The sequence below is a fragment of the Procambarus clarkii genome, chromosome 40 (genome assembly GCF_040958095.1).
Source record: "Procambarus clarkii isolate CNS0578487 chromosome 40, FALCON_Pclarkii_2.0, whole genome shotgun sequence".
Taxonomy (NCBI): domain Eukaryota; kingdom Metazoa; phylum Arthropoda; class Malacostraca; order Decapoda; family Cambaridae; genus Procambarus; species Procambarus clarkii.
The window spans coordinates 2,323,383-2,344,215 of record NC_091189.1 but is presented as its reverse complement, the minus strand read 5'-3'; the positions used below and the strand labels follow the sequence as shown (position 1 = coordinate 2,344,215).

At 45.3% G+C, this 20,833-nt stretch overlaps 1 protein-coding gene across 2 annotated transcripts in view; it reads right to left on the bottom strand.

Annotated features, from left to right (window-relative positions):
* Nucleotides 1-20,833, bottom strand: part of LOC123758046 (uncharacterized) — a 523,684-nt gene that overhangs the window by 113,088 nt on the left and 389,763 nt on the right. The window contains exon 5 of one of the 2 annotated variants that reach the window (XM_069338603.1): nucleotides 6,010-6,108. In XM_069338603.1, coding sequence (XP_069194704.1) covers nucleotides 6,010-6,108 — 99 coding nt within the window. The remainder of the gene's footprint in view (nucleotides 1-6,009; nucleotides 6,109-20,833) is intronic. The other variant, XM_069338604.1, reaches the window with a different exon arrangement.

The following is a 20,833-nucleotide window of genomic DNA, read 5'->3' as shown; positions in this document are numbered from 1 at the left end:
ATTACGACATTCAAGGTATCAAAAAACTTAGTCAAACTATTCGGCAACAGGAAGAAAACGGCTGTAAATGGGAAAGTTTGATACGCTTCAGTGATTTAATAAAACAGCTTTTCATATGGTTAGGAAGTGGACTAATTTAGAAAAGGATGTTAAGGACCAGTTATCAAACATCTGATAAACTGAGGAGGAAGTGGAACGAATACTGAATAAAATAGATTAGCAAACAGAAAAAATGATTGGGAGGAATGGGCGATGGAGGATTAGAGGTGGGAATGAGACATTGAGACATGGGTCTTGGAGTCATGCTCAATAACATGATACAGTCAAATTTAAAACAGATATCCAGCGAAGATTTTGGGTGATTTAGAATATATCCCCCCCCCCTGAACCCGGCAAAGAGATGCAGGTATATAGTGATCACCAGCGAACAAATAGCTAGTCAATATATACCGAGAAAAAGTAGCAGTATACGACAACATTAACCCCCCCTCTCCCAATCACCGTTGGTGACCTTTCGTCTCTGTTGGTTACCCGAGTGCGTCTCGTCTTGTAGCCTACTAAGCTCGCATGGCAGCGCCTCTCTAGTGTGCTACCAAAAGTCAACAGGTAACTGCCAGTGGTGGCACCCAGCACCAAGAGCCAACAGGTAAACTACGCAGGTAAACTTGGCACAGTGTCAGGCTTACAACCCCTCCCCCTCCCCCGGCCCTTCGGGAGGTATTTTAGTATCCCCTATATTTATATTTATCAGCGCCGGAGTCTATAAGTAGACTCCAACAGGTGTCTCTCCTGAACTTGGAAATAAGCGCAGCAGCTGCCAAAGTTGTCAGAGTTCCCTGCATGCTTCACCTGCACTCGTAGCAAGTTAGCCTGTAACTCTTAAGAATTAACCTGTAACTCTTAAGAATTAACCTGTAACTCTTAAGAATTAACCTGTAACTCTTAAGAATTAACCTGTAACTCTTAAGAATTAACCTGTAACTCTTAAGAATTAACCTGTAACTCTTAAGAATTAACCTGTAACTCTTAAGAATTAACCTGTAACTCTTAAGAATTAACCTGTAACTCTTAAGAATTAACCTGTAACTCTTAAGAATTAACCTGTAACTCTTAAGAATTAACCTGTAACTCTTAAGAATTAACCTGTAACTCTTAAGAAATAACCTGTAACTCTTAAGAATTAACACATAACTATTAAGAATTATCGCATAACTCTTAAGAATTAACACATAACTCTTAAGAATTAACACATAACTCTTAAGAATTATCACAAAACTCTTAAGAATGTTGGCACGCTGGTTCATCCTCGTCTCTCGCTTCAGGTGTTCTCTTGCTATGTTTCTCATTATAATTACGATGATCATGTTTTACAGGTATTTTAAATATGTTCCAGATGTTTTACATGTGTTTTACATGTATTACATATGTTCCATAGCGATTTTACCAGATAGAAATGTTATACATGTATTTTTTAAAAAAATATAGACATTTTATAAGTATTTACAGATGGTGTCATCGTATTTGACAGTAATTATTGATGGCTTACGGGTGTTTTACACATATTATGACGAGTAAACCATCATTGGCAGCCACACTATGTTGTTTTAGCTTATACAAACTTCATACACCTGGCCACTTGGCCACACCTGGTCATGGCTGTATGAATCATATGTTATCTACTAAGCTCTAGGTACGACATATGTTTATATATATATATATATATATATATATATATATATATATATATATATATATATATATATATATATATATATATATATGTCGTACCTAGTAGCCAGAACGCACTTCTCAGCCTACTTTGCAAGGCCCGATTTGCCTAATAAGCCAAGTTTTCCTGAATTAATATATTTTCTCAAATTTTTTTCTTATGAAATGATAAAGCTACCCATTTCATTATGTATGAGGTCAATTTTGTTTTATTGTAGTTAAAATTAACGTAGATATATGACCGAACCTAACCAACCCTTCCTAACCTAACCTATCCTATCTTTATAGGTTAGGTTGGGTTAGGTAACCGAAAAGGGTAGGTTAGGTTAGGTTAGGTAGGTTAGGTCGTCGAAAAAACATTAATTCATGAAAACTTGGCTTATTAGGCAAATTGGGCTCTGCATAGTAGGCTGAGAAGTGCGTTCTGGCTATTAGGTACGACATATATATATATATATATATATATATATATATATATATATATATATATATATATACAAAGCCAGTGTTCTCAATGCTTATATTCGTCAAGCGCTTACCCACTCCGTAGCTGTACACTCCACTAACTACACCTCCCAGGGTGTGGCTGTACAATACACCCCATAAAACAATTATCTAAAAACAAAAGAGCCCTTAAAAAAAAAACACAAGGGGGGGTCTATGATAACATTTTAAAAATGTATCGGGAATTAAGTCTGAGTATCCTGACAGTAGAGGCTCGCATTCCCGTCTGAAAAATACTACACACATATATCACAATAACGTGATGCATCAAATGAACAAATCCACAAGGGCCGTGATGAGGATTCGAACCTGCGTCCGGGAGCATCCCAGACGCTGCCTTAATCGACTGAGCTACGACATGGTTAAAAGAGTTCGAATCCTCGTCACGGCCCTTGTGGATTTGTTCATAAAAAATACTGTTTCATCAGCGGACAGTCCAGTTGTAACCTGTCTTCTCACCTCATCGCATTTTTAACGACCAAACATGTCAGAATTGCGGGCATTAGTGAATACGAACACATCGCAATATCGACGGTTTTTAGGACACTGGCGTTGACAGGTTGAGTTGCTTAGGGTGTCAATAGTGAAGACAGTGAACCCCTGGAGTCAACAGAGGGGGGTTCATAAGTGTCATAAAGCTACCTCTTGACACAGACGTCATATAGTTGCGCTTTATATAGTGTAGAACAGTTGTGTAAATGCAGATATTAATAACAAAAATAATATAAAATTGTGTCACGAGAGTGTTCTTACTGAGCTGGAGAAGCGAGGGAGCAAGAGAGCAAGGAAGCAAGGGAGCAAGGAAGCAAGGGAGCAAGGAAGCAAGGGAGCAGTCTCCTCCATCCTGCTCGTGGTGCTGACGTTAACACAGTTACGGGCCCACAGGACCAACGCCGCCACCTGAGCACATCCGACTCCTGTTACAAAATCTCTCGCTGGCGGGATGTGGTGCTCAAAGTTGAGGAGATAAATCGTTAAGTTCTGTGGCCCGAGAGGTGGCAAGGTGTGTGTGTGTGTGTGTGTGTGTGTGTGTGTGTGTGTGTGTGTGTGTGTGTGTGTGTGTGTGTGTGTGTACTCACCTAGTTATGCTTGCGAGGGTTGAGCTCTTTGGTCCCGCCTCTCAACCGTCAATCAACTGGTGAACAGGTTCCTGAGCCTACTTCATATCTATATTTGAAACTGTGTATGGAGTCAGCCTCCACCACATCACTGCCTAATGCATTCCATCCGTTAACTACTCTGACACTGAAAAAGTTCCTTCTAACGTCCCTGTGGTTCATGTGGGTACTCAGTTTCCACCTGTGTCCCCTTGTTCGCGTACCACCAGTGTTAAACAGTTTATCTTTATCTACCCCTGTCAATTCCTCTGAGAATTTTGTAAGTAGTGATCATGTCTTCCCCTTGCTCTTCTATCTTCTAAGTGTCGTGAGGTGCATTTCTCGCAGCCTTTCTTCGTAACTCATGCCTCTTAGTTGTGGGACTAGCCTAGTAGCATATCTCTGAACTTTTTCAAGCTTCGCCTTGTGCTTGACTAGGTACGGGCTCCATGCTGTGTGTGTGTGTGTGTAGGAGTTGTATGAGCTGGAATTACGGGCGTGGTTCTAGGGCCAGGTCTATTAAGGGAAGCTATGGGAGAATGGGCCACTTAAGGACCACTTAAGGGCCACTTAACCATATTAGCGGAAGCAAGATAACGAAGGGGGCGGCCTTGACGGAGGAGCCATATACCCCCGTCCTTTCAACCTATGGACTCGATCACTCCGTTGAAAATTCGATGCGTTACAAATGATTAAAACGCCATAATATTGACGTTTTCTATGCATCGGCCTCAACAGGTTAAAGGATTTGCTTGGGATTCGAACGTTTCTACTTGTGACACAGAGAGAGAACCGCCTCCAGGGCCACAGGCGAATATGAGCAACGGTGGCTTAGGCCTATAGCTCGTATAGCTTAGGTCTATATATATATGGGCTGCGATATGATTACAAGTACATAGACGCGGTTTTTTGCGGAACATTCGCCGCGTGTGTTATAGGTGCTCGCACTCTTGTTGTAGGAGCCGGCACTCTTGACGTTGGTGCGTAGGTATAGGCCTGCACTCCCTCACCCGTAAAAGTGAGAGAGTAATTTAGGCCTCCAGGAAGGCCTATTGTGTTTAATAATTGCCAATCACCCCTCTCCCCCCCCCCCAAGTCATCCCAACTCGTTTCCATGGAAACTTAAGTGGCACTGCTCTCTAATTGGAGTGTAGGCCCCGAGGCATTTTGAGAACTCGGTTCTATTGGCTGTTTTTAAGCCGGGGCGGCGTTCGAGGCTCCCTCGGCCTGAGAGGAGGAGAGTGGGAATTTATTCAGTGTTGTGGAGACGAGTCGAGAAGACGGGAGAATGGTAAGTTAGGAGAATGGTAAGTCAGAATGGTAAGTTAGGAGAATGGTAAGTCAGAATGGTAAGTTAGGAGAATGGTAAGTCAGAATGGTAAGTTAGGAGAATGGTAAGTTAGGAGAATGGTAAGTTAGGAGAATGGTAAGTTAGGAGAATGGTAAGTCAGGAAAATGGTAAGTTAGGAGAATGGTAAGTCAGGAGAATGGTAAGTCAGGAAAATGGTAAGTTAGGAGAATGGTAAGTCAGGAAAATGGTAAGTTAGGAGAATGGTAAGTCAGGAGAATGGAAAGTCAGGAAAATGGTAAGTTAGGAGAATGGTAAGTCAGGAAAATGGTAAGTTAGGAGAATGGTAAGTTAGGAGAATGGTAAGTCAGGAGGTGGTGTTACACCTTAACTGGTAGTTAACACCTTGGGAGGTGTTACAAACTAATCCTCACCTGTTACTACAGAGTTACAAGCTAATCCTCACCTGTTACTACAGAGTTACAAGCTAATCCTCACCTGTTACTACAGCGTTACAAGCTAATCCTCACCTGTTACTACAGCGTTACAAGCTAATCCTCACCTGTTACTACAGCGTTACAAGCTAATCCTCACCTGTTACTACAGCGTTACAAGCTAATCCTCACCTGTTACAACAGCGTTACAAGCTAATCCTCACATGTTACTACAGCGTTACAAGCTAATCCTCACCTGTTACTACAGCGTTACAAGCTAATCCTCACCTGTTACTACAGCGTTACAAGCTAATCCTCACCTGTTACAACAGCGTTACAAGCTAATCCTCACATGTTACTACAGCGTTACAAGCTAATCCTCACCTGTTACTACAGCGTTACAAACTAATCCTCACCTGTTACTACAGCGTTACAAGCTAATCCTCACCTGTTACTACAGCGTTACAAGCTAATCCTCACCTGTTACTACAGCGTTACAAGCTAATCCTCACCTGTTACTACAGTTACAAGCTAATCCTCACCTGTTACTACAGCGTTACAAGCTAATCCTCACCTGTTACTACAGCGTTACAAACTAATCCTCACCTGTTACAACAGCGTTACAAGCTAATCCTCACCTGTTACTACAGCGTTACAAGCTAATCCTCACCTGTTACAACAGCGTTACAAGCTAATCCTCACCTGTTACAACAGCGTTACAAGCTAATCCTCACCTGTTACTACAGCGTTACAAGCTAATCCTCACCTGTTACAACAGCGTTACAAGCTAATCCTCACCTGTTACTACAGCGTTACAAGCTAATCCTCACCTGTTACTACAGCGTTACAAGCTAATCCTCACCTGTTACTACAGCGTTACAAGCTAATCCTCACCTGTTACTACAGCGTTACAAGCTAATCCTCACCTGTTACTACAGCGTTACAAGCTATTCCTCACCTGTTCGCCAGGGACGTGTAGAGAGAGCCCTGAGGCTCCGTGTCTCAGGGCGCTGGTGTAAGGAGAGACCCACTCAGACTCCACCTGTGGACCAAACACCTTCACTTTACCATATAGCATTAGGAAATGAACACCACACGTAATAGTCAACATTGTGTATCGTGCACAAGAAATTTCTCTCCCAAGATTCCTGGGAATCTTGGGAGAAATTTTCCAAGAAATAAACCCCAGTTTTTTTTTTAAACAGGGGTAAGGGGGGAGGGGGGATATACCAGGTGTGTGTTTGGGGATCACAGGTTCGAATCCTTTTTTTTAAACAGGGGGAAGGGGGGAGGGGGGGATATACCAGGTGTGTGTTTGGGGATCACAGGTTCGAATCCTCTTCACTACTACTGAATTTCTCATTGACAACTTCGTGATAATGTGATTTTTTGGGGCATATTACTAGTATATCTGATGTATATATAATACACCTTTCAGTTGTATTAGGCTATTATTTTTTTAGGGGCAATAGAGATTCATATTGCCCAAATATCCATTTTATAGATATAATCCGCAACATAACTGGGAAATATTGAAGCCGCATGATCGAATCGAACCTGCGGCTCTGAACTCCACTGGCACGAGCAGTACCGACATGATCAGGAGTAAATCTAGTTGAGATTCTTTAAAGCTCCTCATGGTGCAGTCGGTAGTGCATATGTCTCAGTTCAGGGATGTGGGTTCGATGCCACCATCCGGCTCCAATATTTTCTCTTTATTTTGTGGATTACAACTGTAACTGGGTATTTGGGCACCTTGAAGTTCTGAGCAAAACCCAAAGTTGTATTAGGCATATAACAAGAATACCAGGCATACCCCGGTAATACCAGGCATACCCCGGTAATACCAGGCATACCCCGGTAATACCAGGCATACCCCGGTAATACCAGGCATACCCCGGTAATACCAGGCATACCCCGGTAATACCAGGCATACCCCGGTAATACCAGGCATACCCCGGTAATACCAGGCATACCCCGCCAAATCATTCAATAACCAGGTACCTATTCACTGCTGGGTGAATAAGGACGTACATGTAAATAAGGACTGGGGCCCAGTCAATCCTACCCGGCCAGGATACGAACCCAAGCCAAATCGCTCGCGAAGCCCAGGGCGAGTGTCTTACCACTGCGCCACGGGAACTGCTATATTGGTTCTTAAAACTAATGCAGAACTACTCATCTGTGTTAATGACATGAGGTTTGAATAAACTAGAGAACTCGCATGCTCAAATACCATTTTAAAGGTCACAAAGCAAATGAACACGAGGGAACTATATACTTTTAAATTGTATATTTTAGGAATTTTAGTCCTCAATGGCGCCTACAAGTTCTCGGAAATTGAGAGGTTCATTAAATTATGGAGCCACTTGTGAAGCTATGACTCCATCATGTTGCCTCGCTTAATGCTGACGACGGAGTTCTAGCGAGCCGGTAAATATGGACGGTGTTTATGGTGGTGGGTAGTGGTGGTGGTGGTGGTGGTGGGTAGTGGTGGTGGTGGTGGTGGGTAGTGGTGGTGGTGGTTGTTGGTTGGTGGTAGTGGTGGTGGTGGGTAGTGGTGGTGGTGGTGGTTGTTGGTAGTGGTGGTGGTGGTGGTGGGTGTTGATGGTGGTGGTTGTTGGTTGGTGGTAGTGGTGGTGGTGGGTAGTGGTGGTGGTGATGGTGGTGGCTAGTGGTGGTGGTGGTGGTGGTGGTGGTGGGTAGTGGTGGTGATGGTGGTAAGTAGTGGTGGTGATGGTGGTGGTGGTGAGTAGTGGTGGTAGTGGTGGGTAGTGGTGGTGGTGGTGAATAGTGGTGGTAGTGGGTAGTGGTGGTGGTGGTGGTGGTGGGTAGTGATGGTGGTAGTGGTAGTGGTGGTGGTGATGGTGGGGAGTGGTGATGGTGAGTAGTGGTGGTGGTGGTAGGTAGTGATGGTAGTGGTGGTAGTAGTGGTGGGTGGTAGTACTCACCTAACAGTGTTTACAAGAAGTGAAGTCTAGCTCTTCATGCCCCGCCTGCTACCCTTGCTGGTGCACGTGTTGCATTGCAATTGAACTATTTTGACGTTGAACTTCCTTGTCGAAGTTGAACAGTATTGCTTGCCTGACTAGGGGGAAGTGAAGTCTAGCTCCCTGTGCCCAGCCTACTACCATTGTTTACGTAATAACTTAACTACTAAAGATTTTCAAAACATTAGTCGAATCAGGGCTTGAAGTTAGGGATGGAGGAGGCTTTCACAAGTTCTTCTTTGAGCGCCCTCGAGCCAAAACCCCATTGATATATACAACCTTCACTAACGCTAATACCACCACCTCTACCTCTACCACAACCACCACCTCCACCACAACCACCACCAGCACCAGCACCAGCTTCACCACCAATATCTGTGCTGCACAAATCAGCCACAGCGCCAGTAAGGTGTCGCCTCACTTCACGGTATTATTAGAATATATACCATAAAATATAACCTGGTTTGGGTCAATTTATAGAGAATATAATTACCCCGCAAATTACGTGAGGGGATTTGAGACGATTATTGAACTGGTTGACTGGAACGACAGAGTAATGATAATTGGACAATCCCCAACCATTATGAAAACAGAATTGTGTAGTGTTCACGTGCTTTATATAATCATCATGATGAATAATGATTCAAGATTTAATAATGAATTACCTTGAAGCCAGTAAGATTTAATTAATGATTTACCTCCGGCTCCTGGATTTATTATTTGACTTGTTCATGAGACATTTCTCTGGCCTCGACGACCCCCACCTGCTGGCTTACACATTACAAAGTCTCGAAGCTGTATTATATAAAGTACAAAATGCCTGCCACAGTGCAGGTCCTGTATGGCGTGAAGATTGCTTGTATACCTCAGTGGGCTTCGCATGGGAGAGATGAACGATAATGATTTTGGGCCCATACGCCATTCTGCGTGGGTGGTGTATATGTCAGTGGGGTTTTGACCGCGGGGAGTTTTGACCGCGGTGAGTTTTGACCGCGGTGAGTTTTGACCGCGGTGAGTTTTGACCGCGGCGAGTTTTGACCGCGGGTGATAATACCGGTCACCACCACCAGTGTTGGACACGCAAGAGGGGTGAAGAAATGTAAGGAATTACTCGAGGGCGCTCAAAGAAGAACTTGTGGAAGTCACCTCCGTCCTTAACTTTAAGGCCAGATTCGACGTTTTGGAAATCTTAGTAGTTAGTGGTGATGGTGCTGTTGGTGGTGGGAGTGGGGGTGGGTGTGGTGGCGGTGGTGGGTGTGGCGGGTGTGGTGGAGGTGCGGCAAGGGCGTGTGGGCGTGGCAGGAAGACACTTACCAGTGATTTACGATAAACCCGTTGAGGTTCGTGACCAAAATAATCGGGACGGTAGGTATTAGTCGGGCCAGATGCCGCCCCGGGCCCCCTCGAGGCCAGCTGCCGCCCCGGGCCCCCTCGAGGCCAGCTGCCGCCCCGGGCCCCCTCGAGGCCAGCTGCCGCCCCGGGCCCCCTCGAGGCCAGCTGCCGCCCCGGGGCTCCCTCGAGGCCAGCTGCCGCCCCGGGCCCCCTCGAGGCCAGCTGCCGCCCGGGCCCCCTGGAGGCCAGCTGCCGCCCCGGGGCTCCCTCGAGGCCAGCTGCCGCCCCGGGCCCCCTCGAGGCCAGCTGCCGCCCCGGGCCCCCTCGAGGCCAGCTGCCGCCCCGGGCCCCCCTCGAGGCCAGCTGCCGCCCCGGGCCCCCTCGAGGCCAGATACCACCCCGGGCCCCCTCGAGGCCAGATACCGCCCCGGGCCCCCTCGAGGCCAGATACCGCCCCGGGCCCCCTCGAGGCCAGATGCCGCCCCGGGCCCCCTCGAGGCCAGATACCGCCCCGGGCCCCCTCGAGGCCAGATGCCGCCCTGGGCCCCCTCGAGGCCAGATACCGCCCCGGGCCCCCTAGAGCCCAGATGCCGCCCCGGGCCCCCTCGAGGCCAAATACCGCCCCGGGCCCCCTCGAGGCCAGGTACCGCCCCGGGCCCCCTAGAGCCCAAATGCCGCCCCGGGCCCCCTAGAGCCCAGATGCCGCCCCGGGCCCCCTCGAGGCCAGATACCGCCCCGGACCCCCTCGAGGCCAGGTACCGCCCCGGGCCCCCTCGAGGCCAAATACCGCCCCGGGCCCCCTCGAGGCCAGGTACCGCCCCGGGCCCCCTCGAGGCCAAATACCGCCCCGGGCCCCCTCGAGGCCAGATACCGCCCCGGGCCCCCTAGAGCCCAAATGCCGCCCCGGGCCCCCTAGAGCCCAGATGCTGCCCCGGGCCCCCTCGAGGCCAGATACCGCCCCGGGCCCCCTCGAGGCCAGATGCCGCCCTGGGCCCCCTCGAGGCCAGATACCGCCCCGGGCCCCCTCGAGGCCAGATGCCGCCCCGGGCTCCCTCGAGGCCAGATGCCGCCCCGGGGCCCCCTCGAGGCCAGATGCCGCCCCGGGCCCAACTGATGAAGCTGTCATCTGTTATGTCCAGACATTTGTATTGTTGCAAATACACAAACTCGATTGCAAGCTCTACTTAATTCACTTGCTGTTAAAAGCATTGAATGCGGTCTTATCTCCATAACAAAACCCAGAGCTCTTCAACCAGTGAAATGAACAAATGTTCCTCTAACTTTTAAAGTGAACAACCAAAACAGTGAAACATATAGGGACAGCACAAATACCTTGGAGCAGGTATGGGGCCTCGTAGCCTGGTGGATAGCGCGCAGGACTCGTAATTCTGTGGCGCGGGTTCGATTCCCGCACGAGGCAGAAACTAATGGGCAAAGTTTCTTTCACCCTGAATGCCCCTGTTACTTAGCAGTAAATAGGTACCTGGGAGTTAGTCAGCTGTCACGGGCTGCTTCCTGGGGGTGGAGGCCTGGTCGAGGACCGGACCGCGGGGACACTAAAGCCCCGAAATCATCTCAAGATAACCTCAAGATAACAGTGATACTGTAAACGACCTACATCATAAACGTAAGACTCAAACCACTGAAAACAGTTACCGGTAAGACTTCTGGTATCACTACAGGATAAGAGATGAGTCGTTGAGCTGTAAGTCTCGTCATAGACACACACTCAGACCTCGACAAAGCACTCAGGGGAGTGTGAAAGACTTGGTGTAAATTCCTTACACCACTATCACATATACGCAAGTGTGTGGGGTGGTATCCTGTGTTGTTATGTCTGTGAGAACACATTACCATTACTTTATCAATGTTACATTTCCTGGACTATTTTATCTCATGTTTATTACATCTCTAGTTGATTATTATTAATATTTAGTTCATTATCATATATTATCAAATTAGAATACATGTATATAAATATATTTATATATATATATAAATATATATATAATCAATGAAGCTCAACCCCCACAATCACAACTAGGTGAGTACACACAAACACAACTTCAAGGGAATTGACAGGGTGGACAAAGACAAACTCTTTAGCACGGGTGGAACACGAACAAGGGGACACAGGTGGAAACTGAGTACCCAAATGAGCCACAGAGACATTAAAAAGAATTTGTTTAGTGTCAGAGTAGTTAACAAATGGAATGCATTAAGCAGTGATGTGGTGGAGGCTGACTCTATACACAGTTTCAAATGTAGATATAATAGAGCCCAGTAGGCTCAGGAACCTGTGCATCAGTTAATTGATAGTTGAGAGGCGGGACCAATGAGCCAAAGCTCAACCTCCTGCACTCACAACTAGGTGAGTATATACACACACGTGCCTGCGTAATAACATAGACTGTGACTGGGAGGTTCGACTCATAAACATGTGGGACTGATCCATATCTCATGTTCACATGTGACAGGTGAAGGACACTGGATGATCCATCACTGCCTCTTTAATAACCAGCTCAGGGTACTTGGTGCCACGCAGGTCTACTATATATATACATACCCCCACCCCGGCACTGCGGGGCATCACGTCAATAACATTGACAGACGAGAGCGCTAAGATTAAGAATATTAGAATCCATAATGAAAGCACAATAGTCTGATATACTAATGAGAAAGGCGCGAGTTTAAGGGTGACCAAAGACGCGAGTTAGAGTCCACCGCCATACTCCAAAGTTTTTTTTTCAGTATAGAAATAATTTATCTCAACCAACTTTCTCAAGTGAGAGAAACTATAGTAACGTCGATCTCGCAGGCGATGAGTCACAATAACGTGGATAAAGTAAGTTGACCAGACCACACACTAGAAGGTGAAGGGACGACGACGTTTCGGTCCGTCCTGGACCATTCTCAAGTCGATTGTGAATGGTCAAATCGACTTGAGAATGGTCCAGGACGGACCGAAACGTCGTCGTCCCCTCACTTTCTAGTGTGTGGTCTGGTCAACGTCGATCTCCGTGGCCATCCTGTTCTCCTGCTTCCAGCTGACCCCATAACCGGGAGAACCCACACGGCTCCTACACGTATTATTCAACCCAGATTTACTAACATTGACCAAATGCTAAACCATCTCTGAGTTCAATTAACTCTACAATTAAGTGACTCTCAGCTGATAACGTTCGAACTTCCCTCGAGAAAAGAACTTTGCTCACTTCCTATACTCAAATCACATGACTCTAAACATGAACTTGTCATCTAAGCAAAATGTGTCTACGTCCATAACGGGCTCACCATAGCCCGTGCTACTTGGAACTTTTTGTTCCAGGTAGCGAATCTTCAACAACAACAAGCAAAATGTCATCAACTTCCCAACTTGTAAGTCAATTTTTGACCATGAAATCTACTTAAGCCAGAATTAGACTTACAGCTTAGACAGGAGGAAGTCTCTATAATTCATTCTCCACATCTTGATTATACAAATAATTATCAATAGAACTAAAACAACCGACATATAGGACTATACTATATATATAGGACTATATATATATATATATATATATATATATATATATATATATATATATCTATATATATATATATATATATATATATATATATATATATATATATATATATATATATATATATATATATCTATATATATATATATATATATATATATATCTATATATATATATATATATATATATATATATATATATATATATATATATATATATATATATATATATATATATAAAATATGGGTACACCTCCTAGTTATAATAATTTATATTTTGAGGAAAAAATTCTTAGTATCTTTTGAAAGATTAATCTTACTTTTTGGTGTAAAGATATAGGTTAAATACTGTGTCCTGACGTTACATACACTCACGTCAGGAAATGAGTAATAGTCTTGAGGAGAAGTATATCACACACACCATCGACCACGAATAATGGTTATTAAATGATTTGTTAAGAAATTTGTTTGTCAGTATATCTAGTCTACTGGTATGGAAACAGTGTAGCGAGGTGGTTCTTCTGGAGTGAGTATAACGAGGTGGTTCTGGAGTCAGTGAAGCAAGATGGTTCTCCTGGAGTCAGTGTAGCGAGATGGTTCTTCTGGAGTCAGTGTAGCGAGATGGTTCTTCTGGAGTCAGTGTAGCGAAGTGGTTCTCCATGAGTCAGTATAGCGAGGTAGTTCTCCTGGAGTCAGTGTAGCGAGATGGTTCTCCTAGAGTCAATATAGTGAAGTGGTTCTCCTGGAGTCAGTGTAACGAAGTGGTTCTCCTGGAGTCAGTGTAGCGAGGTGGTTCTCCTGGAGTCGTTATATGTTGTTTAAGATTCGCTACCTGGAACAAAAGTTCAAAGTAGCACGGGCTATGGTGAGCCCGTGAATTGAGTCAGTGTAGCGACTCCACACCGAAGGAAACACCTCCGCACTGCAGCATAGGTAATCACCGGCTCCAAGAACACCAGGTTAATTAAGCACTGCCATATTTACCCTCCACAATCACAAACTACAAAAAAATGAAGAGTTTATAGCGTGTGTTCTTATAGCTTCGAGGGCAAATATGTCCATCATTCGTGTCAATAACGATATTTCAATGGCCATTTAATTCATCGTCGGATTAATTTATCGTCGGATTAATTTAACGTCGGATTGAACGTTGCAACTTAACAAAGGGGGGGGGGAAGGGAGAGGAGTGAGTATTAATGGGGAGAGAGTAAGGAGAAGGAGGAGGAGGAAGGGGTAGTATTAATGGAGAGAGAGAGAGAGAGAGAGAGAGAGAGAGAGAGAGAGAGAGAGAGAGAGAGAGAGAGAGAGAGAGAGAGAGGGGAGTGAGATAAGGTAATTAACTAACAATTATCGAGGGCTGACATACACGCCTTGCAACATTCTTAAACAAAACAAAAATTAGACATAGAAGTGATGTCCGTGGTGACGTCACAGTGATGTCCGTGGTGACGTCAGCCTGGAGAGACACATACGAGACGTTGTGACGTCAGACTAGAGGCACATTGACAAGCCACAGTGACTTCAGGAAGAACTTGAACGTATGTATATGCAATTCTCTCTAGTTTTAATATATTCTAAAATAAAGGGGGGGGGGGGGAATCGGATGCCGCTTTAACGAGCCTATCCCCTGAGGACAGGTTGTTTACAAGAGTGGGCGTGGCACACGAAGATGCAGGCGATGTGTCACAATAACGTGGCTGAAGTATGTTGACCAGACCACACATTAGAAGGTGAAGGGACGACGACGTTTCGGTCCGTCCTGGACCATTCTCAAGTCGATTGTGACTTGAGAATAACTCAATCGACTTGAGAATGATCCAGGACGGACCGAAACGTCGTCGTCCCTTCACCTTCTAGTGTGTGTGGTCTGGTCAGCGCACGAAGATATCAACAATGACGTCACTACCTAAAATGCCACGCCCACTACACCTCACTAATCATTGTATGTATTGATCCATGTCTCTTTACTCCTTACTCCTCACCTCATTGTATCTACCTCACCTCCCAGCAGTATCAATATTATTTTTGCCTCCTGTCTCCTTAGTTACAGCCCCGCTGCTGTGCCATATATGTCCGCTACGGGCTCACCATAACCCGTGCTACTTGCAACATTTTGTTCCTAGTAGCTGAATCTATAACAACAACAACCTGTCTCCTCTTACGGGCTATTCATGCCCGTGCCACCTCTTGGGTGGCTTAATCTGTCTCCTCAGTTGTGTAAATTATAATAAGTATCATAGATTTTATGTATTATACACGGTACACAAAGTGTTAAGTTAGGTGATGAGAGGGATAGTGGAGGGAGCTTTGGATGTGAAATATTCTTAAAATAACCTCTATCCCCCCCCCTCTAACTCACTAAACAAACCTCGGTGAGTCCGTTGTGGGGGGAGAGGGGGGGGGTGGGGTGGGGGTGTGGTGGGGTAAGGGTGGGGGGGGGGTGTGGTGGGGTGAGGGGGGGGGGCTATACATCCCTGACATGTTTATGACGCGAGTCTCCACGCCAGCTGGCTCGAGCCGGCTCACGCTTCAGTAATTAATGGTTATTAACGACGCCTCAGGTAACTTCACCCCCAAATCTCTCTCTCTCTCTCCGCGGGGCTTCCGTTACGTCATGTGGCCAGTGTTCGTTGACGTCACGTGGCTAACGCTTTGTTGACGTCACATGGCCAGAGCTTCGCTGACGTCACATGGCCAGAGCTTCGTTGACGTCACATGGCCAGTGTTCGTTGACGTCACATGGCCAGAGCTTCGTTGACGTCACATGGCCAGAGCTTCGTTGACGTCACATGGCCAGAGCTTCGTTGACGTCACATGGCCAGTGTTCGTTGACGTCACCTGGCCAGTGTTCGTTGACGTCACATGGCCAGAGCTTCGTTGACGTCACATGGCCAGAGCTTCGTTGACGTCACATGGCCAGAGCTTCGTTGACGTCACATGGCCAGTGTTCGTTGACGTCACGTGGCCAGTGTTCGTTGACGTCACATGGCCAGAGCTTCGTTGACGTCACGTGGCCAGTGTTCGTTGACGTCACGCCCGCAGTTAATGTCGAGGACATAAAAAAAGCTCCAGCAACTGGATGTTGGAGGAGGACCAGACCAGATATCACCATGGTTACTGGTGGAAGTTGCAGGCATCTTGCCTTACACATTAAACTATATGCTGTTCAACATTACACTAGCGACCGGAGAGCTACCGGAAATCTGGAAAAAGGCAAAATATCTTTCCAATATTCGATAAGTGAGGCAAACATGAGACACGAAACTATAGACTCGTGTCATTAGCAAGAATCCACAAGTATTGTAGAACATTTTGAGAGCTGAATATCCTGCTTAACAAACTTGTGTGAAGTCTATGATAAGGTCATCGGCCCATTCTCGTGTTAAGATAATACTTATATATACGCTGTCATCTATACTATATTGACGTAACTACGTCAATATATGTACGATGGTCCACATAGGAATCGTACTCTAATGGCCTCCACAATAAGACAACCAATGGAAGGGTAGACTGCATTTTTTTTAGACTGCCAGAACACTTTTGACACAGTTTCTCACAAGAGACTAATACCTAAGATGCACAGATCAGCGGGGATAACACGACAGGCTCTGGACATGATACGGGAATACCGGACGGACGGAAAACAAAGGGTCATAGTGAGGATAAGTCACCTGGAGAGGAGTGAAAGGGAATATCCAATGGTTCTAGGACCATTGTGATCTTCAGTTTATTTATGTAAATGACTTAGAGGGAATGAGCTCCATTTGAGAGGTCATTTATTTTGTTTCATTTCCAGACATAATACAAAGGTAATGAGGAGAGCAAGGGCTGAAGAGGTCTGTGGGATGCTGCAAGAAAACCTTGACCAACTCCAGGAGAGTGGTAGATAAATGGCTGCTGGAATTCAATTGGAATAAGTGTAAGGTAATGAAAAAGGGTTAGGGGGATAGGAACCCTGTATTTAACTGTACCATAAGGGGAAGGTAAGGTAATGATCAGATGAAAGCACTAAGCCATTACGACTATATAATACCTGGAAGGAATATGAGGATAAGGATTTAGGAGAGGATGGAGGAAAAGAATGATGCCCAACCACTTGGAGGGTCGGGGAGTGAACGCCGACCTGCATGAAGCGAGATCGTCGCTCTACCGTCCAGTTCAAGTGGTCGGGCCCGATAAGGGCCCGACCAGTTGAAGAAGTTTCGACCAATTAGAAGAAACAATAAGAGTAGGTAATAAGATAAAAGTAATTACCCTGGGAGTAGACATAATCCCAACACTGACACCAGAAGCTCATGTAAACTTGGCTATCAGCGTCAGTATTTGGGAAGTTAGCCAACATAAGAACGTCATTGTATTATCTAAACAAGAAGGCTTTCAAATCCATACACACTGCCTATGTGAGACTTGAGTATGCAGCACCAGCATGGAACCCACAGCCATGTGAAGCACAAAAAGAAGCCTGAGAAGGTTTATAAGTTTACAACTAGATTAGTACCAGAACCGAGAATACACAACTATGAACACAGACTGATGGAACAACCCCTCACAGCCTCACACCACACAAGAACAGAGGCAATATGATAAACACATATCAATAAGTTCCCAAGAATAGTCACAGTGGACAAAGGAAGCCTATTTAAATTAAATAGAAGTGGGACGAGGATATATAAGGAAGATGTGTCTTACATCCTGAGAGGTAAGGAAGTTCTCGTCCTCTGTACGGTAAGTGGAATGCACAGAAGGAAGAGGTTGTTGAACTCAACTTCAGCCATAACTTTAAAGAAAAAAAAGGATGAAAACGGTAGTGTTAAGAGAGGTAATTAGCGCTCCGGGTGGGAAGGATTAGGAGGAACACAGAGGACCCGATCTCACTCCCCGGTAGTCACTCATAGGTAAGCTTGCACCAGTGACGTCAAGCAGCCAGTGCTCGTTTGAGGTCACGCGACCAGTGAGGTCACGCGACCAGTGAGGTCACGCGATCAGTGAGGTCACGCGACCAGTCCACCAGTGATCCCATCGAAGCCATCAACCACGACGGTCATCTTCAAGATCCCAAACATTTCTCTTAAGTTAACCTTCGATAAAACCAATCTCTTTATGACCGAAAACTAATCCTGTCTTAATCTCACTAGGCTCGTAAAACTGACATACAAAAGTGACAGCGAAGTCCTCCTGGCAATTCTAAAGAAAGATAAGTAGGAATTAAATCAATAATTATTTTATTAGTATTCTGAAATATTCGTCTAAATATACGTCATATATATACGAAATATGTTTTTTTCCGGAATCGACCAAACCGTGAAGAATGCGGCGCATTAGTTACTGAGATCGCTCTTCAACTGAGATCGTTTCCAACTGAGATCAATTCCAACTCAGCTAGGTCGCTTTCAACTGAGATCGCGTCTCTAGGCTGGGCTCTACATTGGGCTCTACATTGGGCTCTACATGGAGACAACACTCAAGCCTTGAGTACTCTGAAGTACACTCTCGTAAGGTCAAGGATTGTATGACTAGAACAACATGATGTATACTGAAGAGGTTTACAGGTGTTAATCTCTTCAGTATACAGCAGTTTACATTTCTATTGAGTCATTCCGGAGCAGATAACTTCTGCCTCCTGCTAGCTGACCCTTCCCATAGCACATAATAAGCCATTCCATATTAGGTTTCCCTAGAACACGATCCGCTAATCGGTTCACAACCAGGTCCTGATTTATTGCTAGGTGAACTGTAATGAGCAGTTAAGGATTGCTGCCTAGTCAATCCTCCTCAGACTCAAAGACTTTCGAAGGTGTTATAGAATCTTCAAACATCAAGAATTATAATAAATGTGTCCTTCTTTAATGACACATTTAGCATCCAGGACGCTCATGAAATGTAGCTCCTGGGCCCCTAAGAATGGCTCAACCTTCGTTGGTGTGAGCTACACGGCATACATATACCTATACAAAAAGGTTCCCCCCATACGTATACATTGTCACAAATACTTCAGGGCACAGTATACATCCAGGCATTGCTAACCTTGATCACAGTTCTTGTATTGACAAGTGTTGTATTGACTGTTTTCTGGTGGATGCTTTGGGAACCACCTCTACAACCCCCCTTTCCTCCCCCCCCCCCTTTTTTTTACTGGTGTTCGTTATATTGTTTGTTGTTTGTCCTGTCTGAAGAATGAACCTTTGTTCTGGTTCTGTATATTTAGCGTTAATGTTGCCTGGTCTCTCGACTACCACTGCGAAAAAAATACAATGGTTTTGGTCTAGCCAGAAGCGTCAGAACCTAGACAATCGACCTAACCTGCGGGAGCAGATACTCATTAGTCGCAAGAAGCGTCAATATTGCTGTCATTTTAATTTCCCTAAACCACTGTAGTATTTACGGTTGAGTCAATAGCCAAACAAAATGTGTTCAGTTAGAGAACAGGTTGTTCCATGATCTGTGTTGGTCGTATTCTCAACATTAATGATATATATATATAGTGTATTTTCGGATTAAAACAATTCCCTAATTGACTGAAACACGTCTTCTAGGAATTGTTGGCTACAGATGTTAAACAGCCCCAAGAAAGAATTCAGCCACAAGTCCTCTTTTCTTTGCATAATTCTCGTGAGAGCAACAACCAACTAACCTAACAAACCAGTACGTCGTCACTGTCATGGCATTTCATATGTGTGAGACGTGTCTAGATAGGTGTCATTTCTTTCTCTGTTTCTAAAGTGAACTGCATTGTTGATTGAGCATCCTTAAGACTCATTCTTAAATTATCTAGGTGGAATCAGTGTGGTGTGATGATTAAGATTTGGTCAACACGGAAAAGCTATTTCACAGAGGTGGGACTAATGCAAAAGTCGGGGTTCTGCTTCGAGTAATCTCAAGAATATATTTGCAAGCACAGCACTAATTGGAGACCCCACTGTCAAGCCAAGTTAAAGCTGGAATAACTTTACCATATGTACAAGTTGATCAAATTGATGAAATTTTAGCAGGGTAGAGGAGAAGTGCATTGGTAGTGGAAAGATAATTTCTGTCTGCCAGTGTTCAAAGTTAGGTGCCAGATCGTTGAGGGGGGGGGGGGGAGGGCAGCCTGGATAAACTTTGCACGACGATTCACGTGGGGTACGTGCCCAACATAGTCAGATTGGGGTCGCCACAGTTTAAGAGAGTCCAACATGCCACGGTCACATACAGACCCTCACGACGATTTTGCCACTGGCTATTAGCAAACATCTAGCTAAACACTTTAAAAATAAAAATTTCAAAACAATTACTTTTCTAACATTATTGTAAAATATGATGCACTGATCTCAGGAATATTTGCAGAAATTTTCTACTTATCATACTTTGCCTGCAAATGTGAAAAAAACATAACTTATAAAGATGTCAACATCAAGCCTAGATCTACCCCACCCCATCTGGTATAGACAAGGCAGACGGTCGGGCCAGTAACTTCCCTTACCTAACCTTCCTCTTGCCAAAGCCCCGTCCGTTAACCTCACGCATATATACCTCCTGGCTATGTTTGAAAATAAACTTGATGTGATGTATTGCATGTGTGGAGTTGAGGTTCTGCTCTGTGGCCAAGGACGGGCCCAGAAATACACCGGCCTGCATACCATCCTCGCCATCATACACACACACACATATACACACGTAATATTAATACACGCGTCAAATGGTATTTGTTGGGTAGTAAGAGAGAGAGTTTCGCATGGACAAGGTCGAGTTTCTGACAGTTCTGTGCCTCTCACTGAGTTGCTAGGCTCCGAAGCAGCCGCTGGAGCAGCAGCAGCAGCAGCAGCAGCAGGAGGAAGAGGAGCAGGAGGAGGTGGAGCTCCCCAGAGTGCGGGGGGTGAGGGGGACGGGACAGAAAACATACATACCGGTGGTTGTTGACAGGTAATGGACCCACCTGTCACTCACCTGTCGTAGTT